The sequence below is a fragment of the Coffea arabica genome, chromosome 7c (assembly GCF_036785885.1).
Source record: "Coffea arabica cultivar ET-39 chromosome 7c, Coffea Arabica ET-39 HiFi, whole genome shotgun sequence".
Classification (NCBI taxonomy): Eukaryota; Viridiplantae; Streptophyta; class Magnoliopsida; order Gentianales; family Rubiaceae; genus Coffea; species Coffea arabica.
The window spans coordinates 6,373,581-6,393,862 of NC_092322.1; the positions used below are offsets into that span (position 1 = coordinate 6,373,581).

Here is a 20,282-nt window from a genome sequence, read left to right on the forward strand (position 1 = left end):
TCTATCATAGTAATACAACTATTGTCATAATTGCTCATAAAACAACAAATATCGGTATTGAAAACTTGATACTATTTAATTATATTTGTGCTACAATTATTTTTTAAAGAAATTTAAAATTTATAAGCTGCGGGCATTTTAGGGTATTCATTTAAAATTTTGATCAAGTCTAATATTTGATTATCAAAAGAAGCAAGTATAATTTTTAAAACTTCAAGGGAATTTAATGAAATTAATAGAAACCTCACAGAAGGTTTATGAAAGTATCCCTATATATATATATATATATATATATATTTTATTTAGACCTTCAAACAAAAGAATATCCGCTAGTGTTTGGTCTGAAAGGATATTTGTGCTCTGCAAATACTCAATGAGGAGAGATGTTTTTCATTTCACGATTTTTGTCACCACTTTTACTTACTAGTGCTAATATTTCACAAGATTGACAAAAAAAAAAGAAAATAAGGAAAAACAAAAAGGAGAGAAATAAATTATTGTAGTTGAAAATTACCATTTTTCTTGTTGGTTTTCAGGTCTCTAGCTCAATTGATAATTTGGATTTAAATGCTAGTAGCAAGCAAAGACGGAGTGAAACACGGCCAAAATGAAATTTAAGAAACTGGTTCTTTTAAGGAGTCGTGAACTGTCCTTTTCTTTTCATTTTCGAGTCCCCTTTTACTTTTAGGTTTGCACAAATGGGCGATCCCACCATTTTCCCCAAGGAGAAGGGGGGATTGTCAGAATTGAACTACTACTAATTGTGTGACAGCCCAACATCTGACAGCCCAAGTGCTTCCCTTTGTGCAACTTGAAAAGCTTTAAAGCAGACTACAGGCCCAATTCCATGAAAAATCCATCAGCCATGCAGTCTCGTACTAGTTCAGGAAACTGGAGATTGGATGGCTGCGTCTGCCTCTCTTCAAAAGGCACTCAAGAATTATCCTCCAAGGATTGTATTTTAGCTTATATTAGGTGCCGAGGAGGAGTGTGGAACTATGGAAAATCTTGAAAGAATGGACAGCGGCTGAAAATGGAAAAGCATGCAAGAAATGGCTTCTAAATGTTCAATTGTTCAACCGTCTCTCTAACTTTTGCAAGTTGGCAGCTGCATCATTAGCGTTTATTGACTAAAGATGAAACCTAAACTACTGAACTATGGCCCGAGGTAACAACTTTGGGAAGCATGGTGGCTTATTGGCTTTTTACCAAATTCTGATTGATTTCCTTTTCCAAAAAAAAAAGTACTCCCTCCGTCCCACTTTGATAGTCCTGTTTCTTTTTTCACACAGTTTAAGAAAAAGTAGTTAACTTTGTTGGAAAAGTAAATTTAGATTGTTATTTTCCTAAAATACCCTCACATTAAATAGAGTACAACTTTATGGGAACTTGAATTGATGGTAAAAAAAGAATCAACTCTCATTAAATATGGTAGGTTTATAGCAACAACAACTTGTATTGAATAAGGGTATTTTAGGAAAATGAAAATACAACTACATTCTTCAATTGGAAAGTGGACTGCAATTTGGGACAGACAAAAAAGGAAAACAGGACTATCAAAGTGGGACGGAGGGAGTAATACGTAGCAGTACTATTAAATGAAGTTAATGCTAATTACACTTTCCTCTTAGGGAATGATGCTTTTTGAGCTACAATTTGAGTTTGTTCCAACTTTACCCTTCAAGATTAATACTAGTACTAATTAGCTTCCTTAACTCTCAATTGCATCAAATCTTCTGCTATTTTTTTGTCCCTTTAATTTTCATTAATACTCCCAGATTGATTCCAAATTAGCTTTTAGACTAGAAGTGTGAGTTGCTTAATTATGCCCTACTAGAATCATCTTACTGGAGCGGAGCACTCGCAACAAAAAAAAAAAAAAAACAGACAAGTGCAGTGCTAATTTCGAGTGAGTCTTAAACTAATAGCACATGACTAGATAGATTCCGGATCGAGTAAGTCGGTCTTCAATCGTCTCTTCAACACCTTACAAGGTGCCGAGGACCACCATTTCTCACTTAATTAGGTGATCTTCAAAAGTTTCCACAGACCACTACTGTTTTCGGATCCATCTAGGACACCTGAATGAATGATCTATCTGGAATGCTTTAATGCTGCAAATCCATATTTCAAGAAATACATGGCAAAGCCATGAGTTCAACACGTGTTCAGTAACTCGCCTAATCTGTATCAAAAGAGGATCAGTTGTTGCAGAAGAACAAAAATGGCAAGTGGTAACCATGTGCTAAAGCCTTGTCTGTTGAGGAAGGACGCAAGAAGGAACGACAGCTAGCATTTTATGGAACAATATGATATGATATGATATGTTGCACAGTTAATTAATAAGCAATATATGAAACAAGATTGCTTGGAATGCCACATTTCCACTTGTCCTCCATCCACGTCTTGTACGTTTTTCTCATAATCTAATCATCGATTAAAGATTAATTAATGGTTGCTTAAAGCGTAGATTCTTTGACTATCTAGATGTTAAATGAAGCTATATGCTATTAGCTCCACACACCTTTGCTGGTGGGAAGATTTGTTGCCTTCTTCAAGTATGGACAGTCCTCTTACTTTAGCACGGGTGCTGTGCGTGGGCTTTCTTTCTTTTTAACCTTTAATGAAAGTGATGAAGTAGCTTGCCCTCCGGTGTGTAAAGAATGTCCAAAACAAAGGCTTCCTACTTCTCCACGTCCTTTCAAGCATTTGACTATATATAATTCTTTAAGGGTTTTTCTGGGTGTGCGATGATCATTTGCTAACACACCTAAATCCCACGCAGTCCATCATGTCATGCATATTATATACTTTCTCAAATGATTTTACTTTTTTAAAAATTTAACATCTAAAATATATTTTAACGAATGTCCGATGAGTACTTGTTAGATAGATCCATTCATTAAACCAACAGACAAAACAAGGGAGGGCAGTCAATAGAGTTGAATTGGCCCGAGTGCAGCTCATTTGGCCTCAAAGAAATGAGGCGAGAGTATTATAATTTTGAGTCAAGTAGAGATTGGGCATAGATTTGATGCATGATTAAAATGTGAGTTATAGGCTCAGCCATATTAAAGTCTAATCCGTTATTATATATATATATATATATATATATATATATATATATGCACCCTAATATATATAACTATAAAAGTATTATTTTTGAAAAACTATAATATATAATTAGACTATTAGTAATTAGCAGAGAGATAATTAGATTCACTAAATATATCATTAGTAATCTATTCATGTATTTTTAATATTTTTATGTATTTTTAAAAAATTAGATACAATTATCATTGAAAGATCTTTTTATTTATGTACTTTTAATGAACCAGTTAGCCTGGATTATGTGTAGTTTTAGTGTTGTAGATTTCAAATTAACTTTACCACTTAATAGTGATAGTAATAATATTAAAGAAATTAAGAAATAATAAGTGAGTTCCGACTGAGTCCAAAATAAGCTCAAAACCCTAATATATTGTAAGTTAAATATGAGAGTTTTACATATATAAGACCGAAACTCATGGCGTACGTAAAACCCGAATATCTTACTAATTAGATGAGTCGAGTTTGGATTTATTAAAGTCCGATTCAGATAATCGGATCGATAACCCTACCTCTTAATTAAGCTGGTGGCCGGCTCATTAGCCTTCTAGTATATGTTAATTACTCCTAAGCACCCAACGCGCATTTTCCATTGGCTACTGGCGGCCTTAATCAACCTGATGTTGTCGTGTAATTGGGGATGGCGGATTACGGGCGCGTTAACACGGGGCATGCTACCTATCAACGTCAAAAAGAGCTTAATTAAGTTAAGACAGTACACAAGTCAAAATCTACCTACATTATGGCTCAAATTAAGGCGTAATTTGAGGGTTGTTGAATTCTAAGATATAAAATACATTGATGATCCTATCCCTGTGCTTCTGCATGCGTCTTAGAAATCGCCACGGCAAGCAAATTGGCTCGCAGTTAGAGGAAAAGCTATATTGAAGGGGCTAAGCCTGCATGGTAAGTGAGGAGGGAAACACGGAAGGAGATTGTTTGTGGCACATTATGACATTACAACACAAACAAAGTTGACTAGCACTAGTTGATTTCTGTGTTGCCTGTGGTGAAAAAAATTTGACATTGATCGTTATCCATTGCCAATATAAGGACTCACAAATCCCTAAATATCCATTCAGTCGTGGGTATAGCATCTGTTGGTTCTAGGCCAAAATAAATCATATAAGTCACAATAATTTCTCTAATAAAATTTAACAAATAAATTAACAAAAATTCGTACCTTAATCTTGCATTAAAAATGCAAATAATTTGTACCATAAATATGTTGATTTGGCATGGGTTGAGGCGCGGACTAGATCACTCTCTTTAAAACGATTCGCACCCCTACGGAGTATCCTCCGGTGTAGTAGGTCTCAGCACGTTGCCTCCAGGATACAACAGCCCAGCCTTTTGCACACTGGAATCTGCTCCAATCTACACTATTGGAATAAGACAGAAACCTCACACTAACACTGTTCTTCGCCCTATAAACTCTTATAGTAGTGGAGGAAAAATAGAAGGTAGTATAGAGATAGCAAAGTATATATTTGGTTTGGTTGATAGATGCCTTATATATAGACTAAGAAATTAGGAACATTAAAATACCAACATTAATAGGAATTAACACCTCATATTTCAGTTACAAATTGAAAAGTCTAAATTCATTCATTGTATAACTGTAAAAAAAAATTACTAAATGATTTCATAAAACCTAATCATTACATAAGTTACAAAAGCAAGACATAAATCCCATAAGTTACACATTTAAATGTTTCAATTTGTAACTGAAAATTTATTTAAAGAATTTGTAATTTATTTTATTTAAATTCAGAATAAATATGTGATATTTTTTTATTAAAATATCCAACAGCATCTACTACAAATCATCATCTGCTCTGGTGTTTTAAGAAAATGTTACAAATCCTGGCTGCATCAATTCTTACCATATTTTTTATTCTAGGCAAGAAAAGAGATGCGTGGAAAGCATTCATCCGGAGAGTGTAATTTAAATTATGATGGTACATATTTGTTACACTACTGTTTGCATTTATTGATGCAAACCAATGATTGCCAAGCTATGTTATGTGTCAATTGAGAACGTTCCTTAGTTAGTTAGCCTGGCTATGCTCAATTTCGGTCCATATTTGATTATACCAATTAATTCCCAGCCATGATGATGTCCAATAGTGTAACCAACATAGTGATAACTTCACATTTGTGACAGAAAAAACTCGAGTAATTAAGAACAACAGAACGGAGTAACGAATAAGGGGGAAGGTCATGAAGACGTTGAAGAAGGTGGAGAGACAGCAGGACCACCATATTGGGACTTCATTAATGGTTGGCCAGTTAAGATTTTGTTCCCCCGATGCAATAAACAAACTTCTGCTGCATCATTATGCTTAAAGATTGAATAGTTAAGTTTACATAATCAAGATACATAGTGGATTTGATTAGCCAGAATCGATCCCTCCCTGCGCTCCAATGACTTTGAGCTGTTTAGCATCATCTACATATAATGGAAGCTGGGAGATGGGAAACAAGGGCTAGAGCTGTCGGGATAAACATGACAGCCACTAGTTTAAGCTTAATCATCAGTCAATGAGACGTACAATAAACAACTGATCAACAAAAGCAACCAGGGAATCCTCCCCGTGCCATGCGCATCTTTACTTTACCCCGGTTTATTTTTTAATATAATAAGAAAAAGAAGCCACCTAATTAATCCAAATAAATAACACAATTAACCCAACCTGCAAGCCGCTTGGGAGTTAAGGACACCTCCTCCCTAAAGAAAAAGAGAGAAGCCCTTCTCTCTCCTAACTCGATCCCCTTCTCCATCCTTATCCATTCGTCATTACTTTAGTCGATCGTCGGGTTTACCGCATAGTAAACTCCTAAACCTCTCGGTCTTATCCTTGTTGTCTAAGATAATCCCAACTTGAAATAGAAAAAAACCCTCCTCTAGACGCATCTACCTTGCCTAGAGAATGAAGATGGTAGGCAACAACGTCACGATCCTATAGGAGGCTATAGGGGCCAAATTTTATGGTGGAACTATATAATACCCGATGGTTCTTGATGTTCGAGGGTCGGACATCAAATCAAAAAAAAAAAAAAAAAAAAAACTCAATCAAATGACATTGGAGACACTTCTGACAATCCTCATAATAACCATCTCCTTTCTCCATTCACAAGAGTGCGCGTCACTCACGAATTTTTTTGTTGCCCCGGGGGGGTGGGGGAGGTAGGGAAAGGGAGGGGGGGGGGTCCAAACTGGCAATGGAGCTGGTGCCACGTGTCACAATAAAGCGTGCCTTTTTCTAGAAAGCGTCATGTTTCCATCAATATTTCTCAATAGGGGATATTGAAAAACCTACGCAATATGAGCAGGTCCAGTGAATTGAACCCTGCTGCTGGGCGGTTTGCAAATATCATGACGCATGCCAGCCGTTGGTAGCTGATGATGCAGTACATTTTCTCAATTTGATTGGAAAAGATAGAATCTATTCTATTCTTGGAAACAAATTTGTTGGCTATGATAAAAAGGAAGAAAGTAATTCCAACTACAGGACTCTCTCACAGCCAATCAGAGAAGTGTGTTTTTATTGCACAATTATATTCCAATCCGTATTCATAAATGCTGCACATACTACTTACTGAAAGTCGTCGTGGTAGGCCATCAATGTACCACCGATTCAATCTCCAAATTTTTATTTTATTTTATTTTTTTTTTTTTGGTGTTGGATAAGATTACAATATATGATTCACAATAGTGGAAGTAATATAAATAAATCATACTCCTAGTAATTTAAACTACCAAGCCATAAAACGTAAAAATTTATATTACTACAAACTGACTCGGATGCAATAAAAATGAGGGGTCCGGGAATTCAATAGATTTGTGGTGGTTAAAGCGGCGAAGCAGGTTCCAGTTTGTTTCAGGCTGTGGCTTTTGAGAAAATTGACTTCCTGACCTTCCTGTTCTGCAAATTTATTGGATGATACTACTGCTAGTGTGGCCATGAGCATACCTGAAGCACCTTTATCATTTGATCTATCTGTTCAACAACTTTATCAACGTTGTACTCGACTTTCTCAAAAGCCTCTGTGCTCGCACCAAGTTTTTCACACGGGATTTTCAGTGCCACTTTTTCAGTGACAATTCAATGCCACTTTTATATTTGTGTCAAGTATTCTATTTATTTAATTTGTCATGTGCTATTTATTTAAATTTCTTCTTTCTATCATCATCACGTGATAAGTGGAGTTGGCACTGAACAGTGGCATAGAAGATCCCAACTGCAAGTTTTTTACCCACGAAAATATATGGACTTTGAGAAACTACCCACCCGCAATAAAATAAAACATCATCAGTTTGACAGAATAGGAGGATAGACTTCGCTGACCATTTTTTTTTTTTTTTTCATCTTCCATATGATGTCCGACACTAACTTCCAAAAGCAAATGCCAAACAAGTGGTTCCAATAAAAGATGCAACTAACGCGGTAGAAAAAAATGACCAAGACAATTCCCTGAAATACTAGTATTATGCCCTTCCACGAACAAAATGTGTTCCTTTCATTTTGGCACCAACTCCAAGATAGCATATTTTTCAAAAAAAAAAACAAGTTTTTTTAAATATAATGTTATAGTAATATATAAATAAAAAATTCATAAAATATCTCATTCATACAATATATTAAATATTTTTATAAAAAAAATTTTCACACACACTATTATAATAAAATATTTTCAAAAACTCCTAATTCAAACTGAGTGTCACGGGACATGTGAGTTCTCCAATCGCAAGTATTCCAAACTGGGGGTGTCACAGGACATGAGTTCTCCAATCGTAAGTATTCCAAATGCCACCACCATCAATCGCCAAGGCGGCTGACGGTTAAATTTTAATCCCTTTTTTCCCCCTCCGGGTTACGGAATGGTAAACAGAATGGTAAATGGCGACAGGCAAATACGGTCCATGTAGGGGAAGAAAATTGATGAGATAGAATGTCTGCATCAATTGAAAAGTTACACGTGGACGGATAGAATCTGTGGTCCCATTCCGGGATTGTGGGGTGATGACACGTGGATACGCTCTGGGTTGCGCCCATGTGCTCTCCTCTCACCTTGGCGTGGAAGCTGTCTTCTTTGCCATACTTTCCCCTAAAGTAGTTTTTCCAAATTTTTACACCTTTTCTGGTTTCCTCACCACTATCTTGCAGAGGTCCACTCGTTCGATGTTCCGTCAGTCGGCTTCAATTTGCACTGATTCTTCCGGCTCTTGGGCTTCTAAACCGCGTATCTTTCTCTTAGAAGATAAATTACTCATTGATCAAGTGTTTAATATTAAACCTTCTTATTTACATTGCCGTTTTTTCTAAGTAATTTTCAAAATTTTCATAAAACACATTTGTCAATCACTATTTTATCTCGCACGCACCGCGTCGCTACAATATATCTTCTTATAAAAACTTAAGAAAATAGCAGTCCAAATGAGTTCAGTTCATGGGCTTCATCAATGGAAAAATGAGCATACGGAGCAATTCTCCTACTCAGAGAGCACTTGTCTTTTAATTGGCAACCACATTAGTTTGTTAGACAGCAAGAACGTTTTTTTTTTTTTTTTTTTGAATTAACAGTTGAGTGTTAAAAGTGAGATGGTACCAGCATCGCTGTCAAACTTTTCTTCTAGCTGTCCACTGAATTTCGTGCTCTAGCATGAGCTTTTCGTTTTTGCGGGGAAAAGGATGACAAAAAATGTCTAAGATTTTTGGGCAAAGATTGCTCTTCGCCGAATTGCCTTTTGGCAGTAGTTTCTATCAAGTGGGAGGATATTGTAGATGGACAATAAGATGTTATCAACTGCTATGTTAGGAAGGTAGCTTCGAATTTAATAAACCTTTCAGAAGTGGCAGCATAAAATATCAACGATCAAAGTTAAAAGGCCGTTGTCAACTTTAAATTTCACTCTTTATTTTTTGCTTGAAACAAAGATTTTGAGCCGCAAATAACTTATCGGAGGTAAGGTTCACTATTATGAACGTTAATCAATCTTTGTTCGATTGACTACTGAAGAGGTGATTCTTGGAGGGTCAAGCCGGGCTGACCTAATACGTCCTCTTCTTGAGCGATGTGACTTTGTAACGTACTTTTCCTAATACATACACTAGATGGGCCCTTGTTCCTCCCGAAATACCTCCGATGATTAAGTTAGTTTTGTGAAAAATGAATAATAAGAATAAAAAGAGTAGAGTTCTTACTATATTTCTCCCTCCTCCCCCTTCTGAATAAGGGGGGAGTGGTATGTATAAGGGACAAGTTGAAGGAAGAAATAGTGGGCTCCAACTCCGTAGGATCTGACAGGGACTGAGCGTGTCCAATCTGATTCGGCAGGATGGAGCAGTAGACAGGTCCCGTCAGATGTCTTGTCCACCATGCAGGTGTCAGGTTCTCTGATAAGATCTCGGATGTCGTGTCCTGCACAACACCAATTCGAGGCACCAGTAGATATAGAAGTCACCTCGATTATCTGCATGCGATGTCTAGTCGAGATGACCAAAACTAATAGCGATCCGTCCCAAATAATAAAGGATCCAGCTCGGTATGGCTGAGGCGGGATGGCCATCCTCAACTACTTACTTTGTCCGTAGCTAAAAAAAAAAAATCGACGTCGATAAATACTTCCGATTATTGTGTTCCCGACTGATTTTGAACAATGGTTGAAGAGCAATCAAATTGATAAATGTTGCATGTGATATAACTTGCCAGAGTTTATTGTTCAAATGATTTAACTAAACTAGAAAATAAGTACGACAATAATTCTTTTCTGATAGCCCGAGACAGAAGAGACATCAACTTCATAAACAGGTATTGAATAAAGTTCTTCAACGAGTTTCCTTTTCCGTTCAATTAATGCCGAAACCGTGTTGGGCCATTTCAAAAGAAAAAACTTTAAAGGACAGACAAAGTGCTCTTCATTTCTCGACTGAACTCTTGGAAACGGTAATCAAGTTCTTCATGCATTTCCACCATGTTAGTCAAATCCTCCATGTACGTCCCACAGCATTCGATCAATCAATAACTTATCTGCTTTCTTCTTTTTCTTGTTCTTCTGAAGCCGACATAATAGTCATGTTTCAGTTTGCTTGGACAAGGAGATAAGGAATAAAGTGAGTACATTCTGTACATGAGGGAGTTATCCAGTTGCAGACAGGTTGAGAACAAGATGAACCGAAGTACATGTTCTTGAAAGAAAAGAAAAAAAAAAAAAAAAGAAGATAAAACACCCCAAAAAGTGTGAACAAGATTGAGAATACAAGAGATTATCCACCCTTTTTTGCCAATACGTGTCTCCTTGTAGTTCAAAACATGATAAATGCTACTCACAAAATCAAGAAAAGGTTTCGACAAATTACGTTTACTTTAGGGTTGGCAAATTCAATTTAAGGGCACATATTTACGCATTTTTGCTACATTTTAAGTTCAAAAAGATTTAGAGTACTAATTTTGAAGTGATTAACAGTACATCTCTCAACCAACACACCTAATAAAACAATTGAGTGATCCAAATAGACGTTTTAAAACATTCTGAGTTTGGAACGGATATTAAGCTATTTATTCAGGAAGCAGAAATGATGCAGCGTAATTATGCTAACGGTTCATAACGAAAACAATCTGAGTTTTTTTTTTTTCGAAAAGAAATAAAAAATCTGAGTTGAATCTTAGGAAGTACAACAAGTTAGTTAATCAATAACTTTTGAATCATAGAAATATTACTTAATAAATAGACTAGCGCAATCTGCTAGCTTAGCAAACACCCCAATATGCTAAACTGGAGGGAAGAAGAGACAATTAACGATCTATGTATGCTCGCACTTCCTTGATTAATTGTCATAAATACTCCCTCCGTCCCACTTTGATAGTCCTGTTTTCCTTTTTCATCTGTCCCAAATTGTAGTACACTTTTCAATTGAAGAATTTAGTTGTATTTTAATTTTCCTAAAATACTCTTATTCAATATAAGTTATTATTACTATAAAACTTACCACATTTAATGAGAGTTGACTCTTTTTTTACCATCAATTCAAGTTCCAATAAAGTTATACTCTATTTAATGTAAGGATATTTTAGAAAAATAGCAATCTAAATTTACTTTTCTAACAAAGTTAACAAATTTTTTTTAAACTGTGTGAAAAAAGAAACAGAACTATCAAAGTGGGACGGAGGGAGTAATTCTTTGTAGTAACTAATATACCCAACATTTGGTCTATGCATCTTAAGGATTGTGTGTGTGATGTAATTGCATATGTCAGGTGTCATGCTGCGGCCAGTGTCATGTGGTTGTGATTAGTGAAGATGCTGTCAAAGTTTCCTTATTTACAACCCTCGAGCCACGCGTGTGAACGTGATTAAAAGCCATAACAGTAGTATTAGCTAAACAGTCTTTAAGTTAATTTAAGCTAATAAAGCGGGGCTTGATTAGCTTGCTGCTTCTGCTGATGATGATGATAGCCATAGAAAGAGGAGAATACCACCCAATTGGACAACAAAAGCAACTCAAATGCCCAAATCCAGAGGCCAACCGTACTCTTTGTTTAATGACTTCGAGGCGGTCAGCTTTGGGATCCCAACCTAGTTAATTCATCCTCACTATTACAAAGTACTGCTGCTATATTACTTTGTACCGTCGACGTGGTGCTTCGTGGTTTTCTGTTCATAACTAAATCAACCCCCCAGTCTAATCCCCCTTTGTTGTCTACCCAATCAAGAAAGTGAACAGAACCTTCTCTAGACTCTAGGCCTAAAGTATATGTGTCTACCAACAACAACAACAACAACAGGATAAAAATTAGAAAATGGATTAGGTTGATGGTTATATATGCTGACTTTATGTTTTGTGTATTGGGGTGCTTGAGCATGTAAGCCTAAATGTGTCTTACTATTGTTCTGCATGATTTTTGACACCTTTGCTCCTACACTAAATTTAGTTATATTACTTGTCGGATATAAATCATGAAAGTTTAGCTTGGAATGCGTATAATACGACGAATGTTCATATTTGATACTCCCTCCATCCCACTTTGATAATTCTGTTTCTTTTTTCACACAGTTTAAGAAAAAGTAGTTAATTTTGTTGGAAAAGTAAATTTAGATTGCTATTTTACTAAAATACCCTTACATTAAATAGAGTACAAATTTATGGGAACTTGAATTGATGTTAAAAAAAGAATCAATTCTCATTAAATGGGGTAGGTTTATAGTAACAATAACTTACATTAAATAAGGGTATTTTAGGAAAATTAAAATACAACTACATTCTTCAATTGGAAAGTGGATTACAATCTGGGACAGACGAAAAAGGAAAACAGGACTATCAAAGTGGGACGGAGGGAATATATATTTAAATTTAAAGCAGTTGAATCTTACGTGTTCTCCAATTGCCCCATCGGACACTTCGTCAGGGCTTGCCCAAAAGTAAAAATTCAAAAAAGATAGCTCATCAAGAAATAGTAACATCAAACTGAAGTGTCCATATAATTTCCTTATAGGTTCTTAGAATTTTTAAAAATAAAAAAAAAATTATGTAGAATCATATTCTTTTTTGAGTTTTTTGTTCACCTCGAGGTACAAGCATGAGATTGATGATGGTGATTTCTCTGATAAAATATTTATCCCACTTGTTAAAGTCACTTCATTAATTGTCATGCAATATTTTCATCAATTGTCGAGTGTTATATGCAAATAGTTCAGATTTGTCACAATCAATAAAAAGAGCGTAGGTGGTAAATCGCATAAGATTTTATTCATCACATGCTTTCGGAATATTCTCCTTGAATCAAGAACCTCATTTTCTTTCTTCCTTTTTTTTTTTTTCCATATGTTCTATTTCAAAAGTGCTAACGATTGCTTATCACAAAACTGCCCTGTCGAGTGGTGCATTAAAATACAACCATCACAGCAATTACTCTCCTTGGAGTAACGCACTACTACTGCCTTTTCATCCCCGTCCATTTTTTTTTTTGAAAGCTTTATAAGGTCCGCCTCGGTATTATCCAGTCGCCAGTTATCTCACTATAGACAGGATGCGTCATGTAAATTTGAGACAAATAAAAAGAAATTGATGCTTCTTACTACATTAGCGGAGTCACGCTTCCACGAATCAGACAAGATTTAAATAGCTAACGCTAAGCTTAACTTTTATCCAATCCGATTTCCCGATTTGACAAAAAACTTAATCTAATGGCCCGTACCCCATCCCTTTAAATGGCATTCCTTGGTAATTGACAAAGTAAATGTAGGCACTACTTTTTAATTATTACGTCATGGCCATGTATATCCATATAATAAGTACTACTGTTAAAGGCAAACCCATGTATGTGCAATTTAAGCATAAATTAATTTTTATGAAATTTTTTTGGGTAAAAACAAAAAGCCTCGTGGTAAATCTAATATATAGAAAAGCCTCCATGATTTCAAAACGTACAACACGACATTTCATGTTTTGAACTAAATTGTAAAAGTGACAGAATTCGTTAAACTTAATGGAAATGGATAAAATAACAAAAATGCCCTGATATAATTAAACAAATGACAGTTCAACAAAATAATTTGTTTTATTCTCTAGAGAGAGAGAAAATTGAGGGTTAAGGGGTAGAACAGGTATATTTGTTAAAAATTAGGTATAAAAATTATTTTTTTTGTTCCAATAAGTCATTTCCGTTAAATTTAACAGATTCCGTCGCTTGTACAATTTAGTTCAAAACATGAAATATCATGTTATACGTTTAGAATTTACGGGGGTCTTTTATGTGTATTAAGTTTACCACGAGAGGCTTTTTTGTTTTTTACCCAATTTTCTTTAATGAATCGATAGTTATCTTGGTAGTTATGTCAATTGATAGTTATCTTGGTAATTAAACCTTTTTTAAAATAAAAAGTTTGGATATTTACACCAATTGGTAACTGCAACAAAAATTATGTTGGTTGTCTATAATTGGATAGTTAGGATAAAAATAAAAGTTTAAAAAGTGACAAAAGATGTTTAATGGATAATAGAGATAAAGGTTAATGGATAATAGAGATAATGGTAAATTTGAAAATACAGAATGTTAACACCAAGTAAATTACCTACATAGACTTTATTATTGTAACGATGCCATTAGGAATTTAACTGCTTGATAATTTTATCTTTAAGGGTTTACTGAATTCCACTCCAATGCAACATTACATAGAGCCTTGATAGATCCGGTTTAGGCTCCTAAAGAAAATTGTACGGTTAGTATTGAACCTTTTCCCTTATTAAAATAGATTAAGCTTATATACATTATCCGTATATATACTATCACCATTAAATATATGACAGGTGTGTAAAATTTGAATTTAAAATTTAAAATTTAAAATTTGTTCATATGTCATCCATCGAACCGTGATAATGTATACATTGACCATGTATATAAAATTTACTCTATTAAAATACTTTAATTTGTGCTTGGAATTATGTAATGCATTGATTGGGTACCCCAGGTCTTTTTCTTTTTATTATTATTATTATTCTGAAGACATAATTTATCTAAATATTTCCAAAAACGATGCACGTAAAGTGAAACATAACATATATAACAAATGTATGGTTATTAAGAACATGTTACAAAATCCAGTTCAGATGATTCTGTTGTTGGTTTTTAGATATATAAAAAAAGTGATACACGCAACCAAATAAATAAAATGAAAGGTTCCATATATTGTTAGTAAATTTGTAGCATTGATGGTCGGGTACCACGTTTAGCGATCCACTAAGTACACCGGACACATTCTCTATAAATATAAGACATTTGTGTACAAGTCCAAAAACAACAGCTCCTTAGCCTTCACTCCACCGTTATAAATAAGTCCTCAGCCTCGCTACTTCTAGCTAGTACTGTTCTTCTCTATTCTACACCGAAATACAGTAAAAAAAAAAAAAAAAGCCTCTGAGTCTGAAGGGGTAGTGAAAAAAGAGTAAAGAGAAAGAAAGGAGGAGTGATCAGAGAGACTACCAAAGATGACAAGCAGCATGAGCCATCAAGCTGATCAGCAAATGGTTCTCATTTCTCAGTATTATCCTGGTATATATTCTCAACTGGCGCCTGCAGAACAAGGTTGGTTTTACACTACGAGTACCCATCAAGAACTTTCTGAGCATTTTTTGTTTTTTTTCCTTTTGGGGCTATATGCATGCGAGTTCAAAATTTTCTACTTAGATTTATTTCATTCAATATCAACTTCTTGTTATGTATCATGATAGGGGAAGTGAAATCACGAAGACGTCGTAAGAAGAACAGAGGAGGAGAGAGCAGCAGCAGTGGCTTGAGGAAGAGGAAGCTGAGCCAGGAACAAGTGAATCTTTTGGAGATCAACTTTGGAAGTGAGCACAAGTTGGAGTCGGAGAGGAAAGACAGGCTTGCCTCAGAGTTGGGGCTTGACCCTCGCCAGGTGGCAGTTTGGTTTCAGAACAGAAGGGCTCGATGGAAGAGCAAGAAGCTGGAGGAAGAGTACTCCAAACTCAAGTCGGAACACGAGAACACTGTCGTCGAGAAATGCCGCCTTGAAACTGAGGTATCCTCCGGCCGCCCCATCTCTTAAATTTCCTTCTCATTTCTCTTTCTATTTTTTTTTTTAAATTTATTATAAATTTAACAGAGCTATACCTAAAAATCATTCTTAGTTTCTCAAAGTCGTGGTATCATGATTTGGCAATATGAAGATAAACAATCAACTTGGCTTATCGGGCAAAAATATCTTTAACGATAGAGGCTTCAAGTTTAGAAGTAGACCCTTCATTGCAAAGAAGAAAAGGAAGGGCAAGCGGGGCCGCCATGTCGGAAATTTCATTTAAACGAACAGACTCACATGAAAAGATCCGAAGATAGTAGTGAATTTGTATTTAATGTTAGTTTGGTTTCTGTTCTTTTGAATTTAGAATGAGATATTGAGCCAGATAGGCCTGCCTTAGCTATTTTTTTTCCTTTCCCTATTAAAGCGGCCTATGTCTTGCTGAGCGTCTACAGTTTTTTTTTTTTTTTTGGGTTAAAAAGAATGTTTTAAAGTTGTCAAACTTTTGTTTCAAGTTTTTACTAACATTTTTTATTTGGTCTATATAAGTTTCTGCATTTACCTTGTTAGCTTTTGGAGCGGTAATAACTTCTAGTTTCTATAAATTCACAGGAATTTTCCTTGTGCAATCATGCCATTCTATTTAAAGGCATTCTAACTTTTCTTTTCCTCCTTGATCTGGAACCACCAAGTTTAGAATATGCATGAACCCAAGGCTCGAAAAAGGCCATGTCTTCTTGTTAGGATGTCATAATGAAGGTGGCACCGAACCCAACCAGTGAAATACTACTGAAATTTGGACATGGAATATGGAGACTGCCACCCCAAAAGACAGCAAAACGTACATTTTCTTACAATTAACAAGAATCCGTACTCAGTTGTTTAAGGTGGCCATTTTTTGTTCACAACGTGCATGGTGGAAGTGCACATGACCTTTCAGCCCACGTGGTCCTTCGCTGACGGTTCTTGTAAATTTTCACACACACACAGAGTCAAATACTTCATGGTCCCAACCTCGCTAGCTAGTTTGATCCCAGAGATTGAATCTAGCCTTGTGATCAACCTCAACCTCTCATGGCAAACAGTAGTGATCTTGTTAGCATTCTCTAGTAGCTCTGATTTATTGTCTATCTTCAACACAAGCTCAGAAAAGTTTGCTCTCATTTGTGAGCGTAACAGGTTCTGAAGCTGAAAGAACAAGTGTCTGAAGCTGAGAAGGAGATACAGAGGCTGCTGGAGAGGTCAGATGGGGTTTCAAGCAACAGCCCGAGTTCATCATTCTCAATGGAGGCAATAGAGCCACCATTTTTGGGGGAGTTTGGAATGGAAGGATTCGAGAATGTCTTTTACGTGCCGGAAACCAATTACGTTAACGGATTGGAATGGGTCAACATATATAATATGTAACTATTGGTAGCAGTATTAATTTAGTAGTAACTAATATTGATTGTATATGTAGAGATAGTGACCAACTAATGTACATCTTTTTTCCTGGCTTTCTGCTCAGTGTTTCTAGTCTAGTGATCAATGATATTGACTACCCTTAATTATCAAAATGGAACTTGTCTCCTACACAACTTGCTTACTTTTTGACTCACTGCAGCAAGTCTTCGTAATTCACATATCTTTTGATCCAGTTTTTTCTACCCTTTTTTTTGGGGGGGTGGCATCTTCTGATCCAGTGCCAGTGTTGTAACATCAAACCAGAAACATCGTATCTGGCTCTATCCTCATTCCCTTAACATGAAAAGCTGACTGAGGAACTCAGCAGGCTTCTTCCTCTTTTTTTTTTTTTTTTGGGGGTATAATTTGATAGTGTATTTCAGCCTGAATGTGATAACCTGATCGCCATGGTTTTCTGTAGCTAGGTGGAACAGCTAGTATGTATTTTGAAGATGATTAATCAATCAAGTCTTCAAAACTTTAATATTACGATTCTAACGAAGATAATCGAATGCTTTGTAAGGTGCAATGGAGACGAGGAAGAGGCTAGAGATGAGAAGATAATACACAGCCCATCCATAATGAGGATATTTTTGTCTTTGGGTAAAGATGGATCGTATGACGACTCCATGCACGTTCACTTGGTCACATGTTTGACTGAACCGATTCTCCGGTCTAAAACTGTAGAGCTCAGCTCCTAGGAAGTGACCTAAAGCTTCTTCATTTTTTTTTTTTTTCGTGGGAAAGCTTTTTATATATATATATATATATATATAAATTATGTGTGGTGGCATTGGCTCAAGGGGACGATGATGCTTTGCGGAATATTTGTACCTCAAGCATTATTATGAGCATTAGACCAAAAAAATAAAAAAAAAATCAGTCAAGTTACTTGGACTGACGTGCTACAGACATTGCCGACAATTGTCTGTTGTATCATTTCAGAATTTTTTGTTAGGACCAGCGAATGGATTGCTGCAAGGTTGGATCAAGTATTAATTTCCAAATTAGGAATTGCTGATTAAAGTTAGAGAGTTCTTCAGTTATAATGAGAAAGTTTTAGAAGCTGTTATCCAGAGCAAGATTTACGTCTTTTCAACAAAACAGTCGCGTTCATCTGTATCTGATGCAATAATGATCGATTTAAAAAGAGCAAGAATATTCTTCACTATTGCTACTGTCAACAACTAACCTTAAGGAATTTGGATCCCAAAAAGTAAGAAAAAGTAAAACCTTTGCTTCTAAGTTCGGATGATTGCTTGTGGTCTATTTTTTTTTTTGGGGTTGGGGGGGGGGGGGGGGGGGGGATAAAAGTCTTAAATTCGGGTTAAAATAAGACGCACGCACGACAATTAACGCTCAACGAGTGGACGAGTAAATGACAAACCAATTAAAAAGTTCCTCGTCGACGATAAAGAAAGATCAAGTAGAAACAAAAAATAATAATAATCTTTGTTTTACCCAAATAATAAGCTAAATTAATCTGAGATACCGTTTGGATTGAAAGAATGGAAGGGAAAGGAAAGGATATCAATGGAAAAAAAAAAAGAATAGAGAAAAGTGGTTTCCATCCATCTTATTTGAATAAGTATGGAAAGAAAAGAGAGTAAAAATTATTGAATTTTCATTTTGGTTGAAGAAGAAAAAGAAAGTAAAGAAAAAAAAAATCAAGCGTTAATTTACTGAGAAAGATAGAGAAAAATAATCTTTTTAAAAAATTAATTGAATTTAATTTTTCTCCGTTTTCGACCGACCTGTAGGCGAAAGCCATAATTCAATAAAATAATTAGACCCTCCCTCTCTCTATTCTTTCCTTTCCATCTCCAAAAGTCAATCCAAACAACAAAAATCAACTCTCTTTAATTCTTTTCTTTTTTCTTTGCCTCCCATTCCCTCGATCCAAAAGGGCACCTAATGGAGAAAGTATAAGCAACTGCTTTGAAGCATTTGTCACCTTCAACAAAGGGCTTTGTTTGAATTGCATTTTTCTAGATTTTTTATAGAAAAAATACTGTAGCGATTTGATATATGTGAAGTAAAAAAAATAATTGAAAAATGTGTCCATGAAAAAGTTGCAATATTTTTTGAAAATCTGCGATCCAAACAAGTTTCCTCAAAAGTGATTAATTATGCTAATAAACTAATTGAAAACTATAGTTTATTTGCAATTTGTATGTTATAGCATTTTTTTATTTTTCACAGCTGTTACTTTTTATGGTTATTTTCGCATTGGATAAGGATAATTTCCTTGGCCAGTCGAGTACTTTTCCATTTTCATGCGGTCCTGCTGTCGCCGCTAAAGAACAGTCAAGTTGCTTCAATCATTGATTTACCGAATCCTTACGCACAACTCATGAGGAGTAGTGGGTCAGGCCCACTTGCCGATGCAATTTTCCATATTTGGGCTTCTGTGAGCCCGTTCATTCTGTCGGACTGTTCTGTTACACCAAACATCACTCAACATAGAGCATCATTCAATGGATCAAAAACCAGATTAATTTGCACCAAAAAGATTGGATTTGCGCCCTCTCTTGTTTCTCAAACCAGGGGGAAAAAAAAGGCCTCGACTTACGTACAAATCATTCTTCTTAAAAAAAAAAAAATCTTAGAAATTATTGCACGCCTAGTTCTATTTATTGCGTGAATATGGATAAGATACACTTTAGATCTTAGAAATTAGGTGACTACAGTGCCATGCCTAGATTCCACGTTCAAGCAGAAAGATAGCAATATTAGAAGAAAAAAAAAAACAAATAGATATACTATCGGATGGCCAGGAAAAACAAATAAATTAGCTATGCCTTTTATTGAGGTTTATAAAAGTTTAAATGAGTAAATTGAAAATTTTAAAAATTCACTTAGAGTGAAATTTGGAAGAAAAAAAAAAAGGCAACTTGAAGGATAGTATTCAACAAATCCAATAAGCTAAAAATAAGAAAATTCGAGAGGATAATATACAAGAAAACCCAGATACATATCTTAAGAACTTCATCTACACGAATGTTTAGTCATAAGAAAATGCGTGGTTCTTGAAGATTAGATATCCGAAACTATTAAATAAATAGGTTTAATTATATTACTTTTGGTGAGTAATTGACCCCTTGCAAAATTTTGTGGACAATTATAAAGAATTCAACAAATTTTTTTAGGAAATATATTTTAATACATGATGTGGTTTAAATTATACTAAA

At 35.3% G+C, this 20,282-nt stretch overlaps 1 protein-coding gene across 1 annotated transcript; it reads left to right on the forward strand.

The window, feature by feature from the left end:
• The first annotated feature begins 14,887 nt into the window (after positions 1 to 14,887).
• On the forward strand, positions 14,888 to 17,204 carry LOC140010173 (homeobox-leucine zipper protein ATHB-40-like). Its single transcript, XM_072056675.1, has 3 exons — positions 14,888 to 15,194; positions 15,341 to 15,651; positions 16,828 to 17,204. The coding sequence occupies exons 1-3, from the start codon at positions 15,098 to 15,100 to the stop codon at positions 17,053 to 17,055; spliced, it is 636 nt and encodes a 211-aa protein (XP_071912776.1). The 5' UTR covers positions 14,888 to 15,097; the 3' UTR covers positions 17,056 to 17,204.
• The last annotated feature ends 3,078 nt before the right edge of the window (positions 17,205 to 20,282 follow it).

What these genes read in the sequence shown, in the direction of transcription:
- LOC140010173 (XM_072056675.1), top strand. Translation starts at nt 15,098, where the DNA reads ATGACAAGCAGCATGAGCCATCAAGCTGATCAGCAAATGGTTCTCATT. An exon ending in ACTGGCGCCTGCAGAACAAG is followed by an intron (nt 15,195 to 15,340) that starts GTTGGTTTTACA and finishes GTATCATGATAG; the next exon opens with GGGAAGTGAAATCACGAAGA. An exon ending in AATGCCGCCTTGAAACTGAG is followed by an intron (nt 15,652 to 16,827) that starts GTATCCTCCGGC and finishes TGAGCGTAACAG; the next exon opens with GTTCTGAAGCTGAAAGAACA.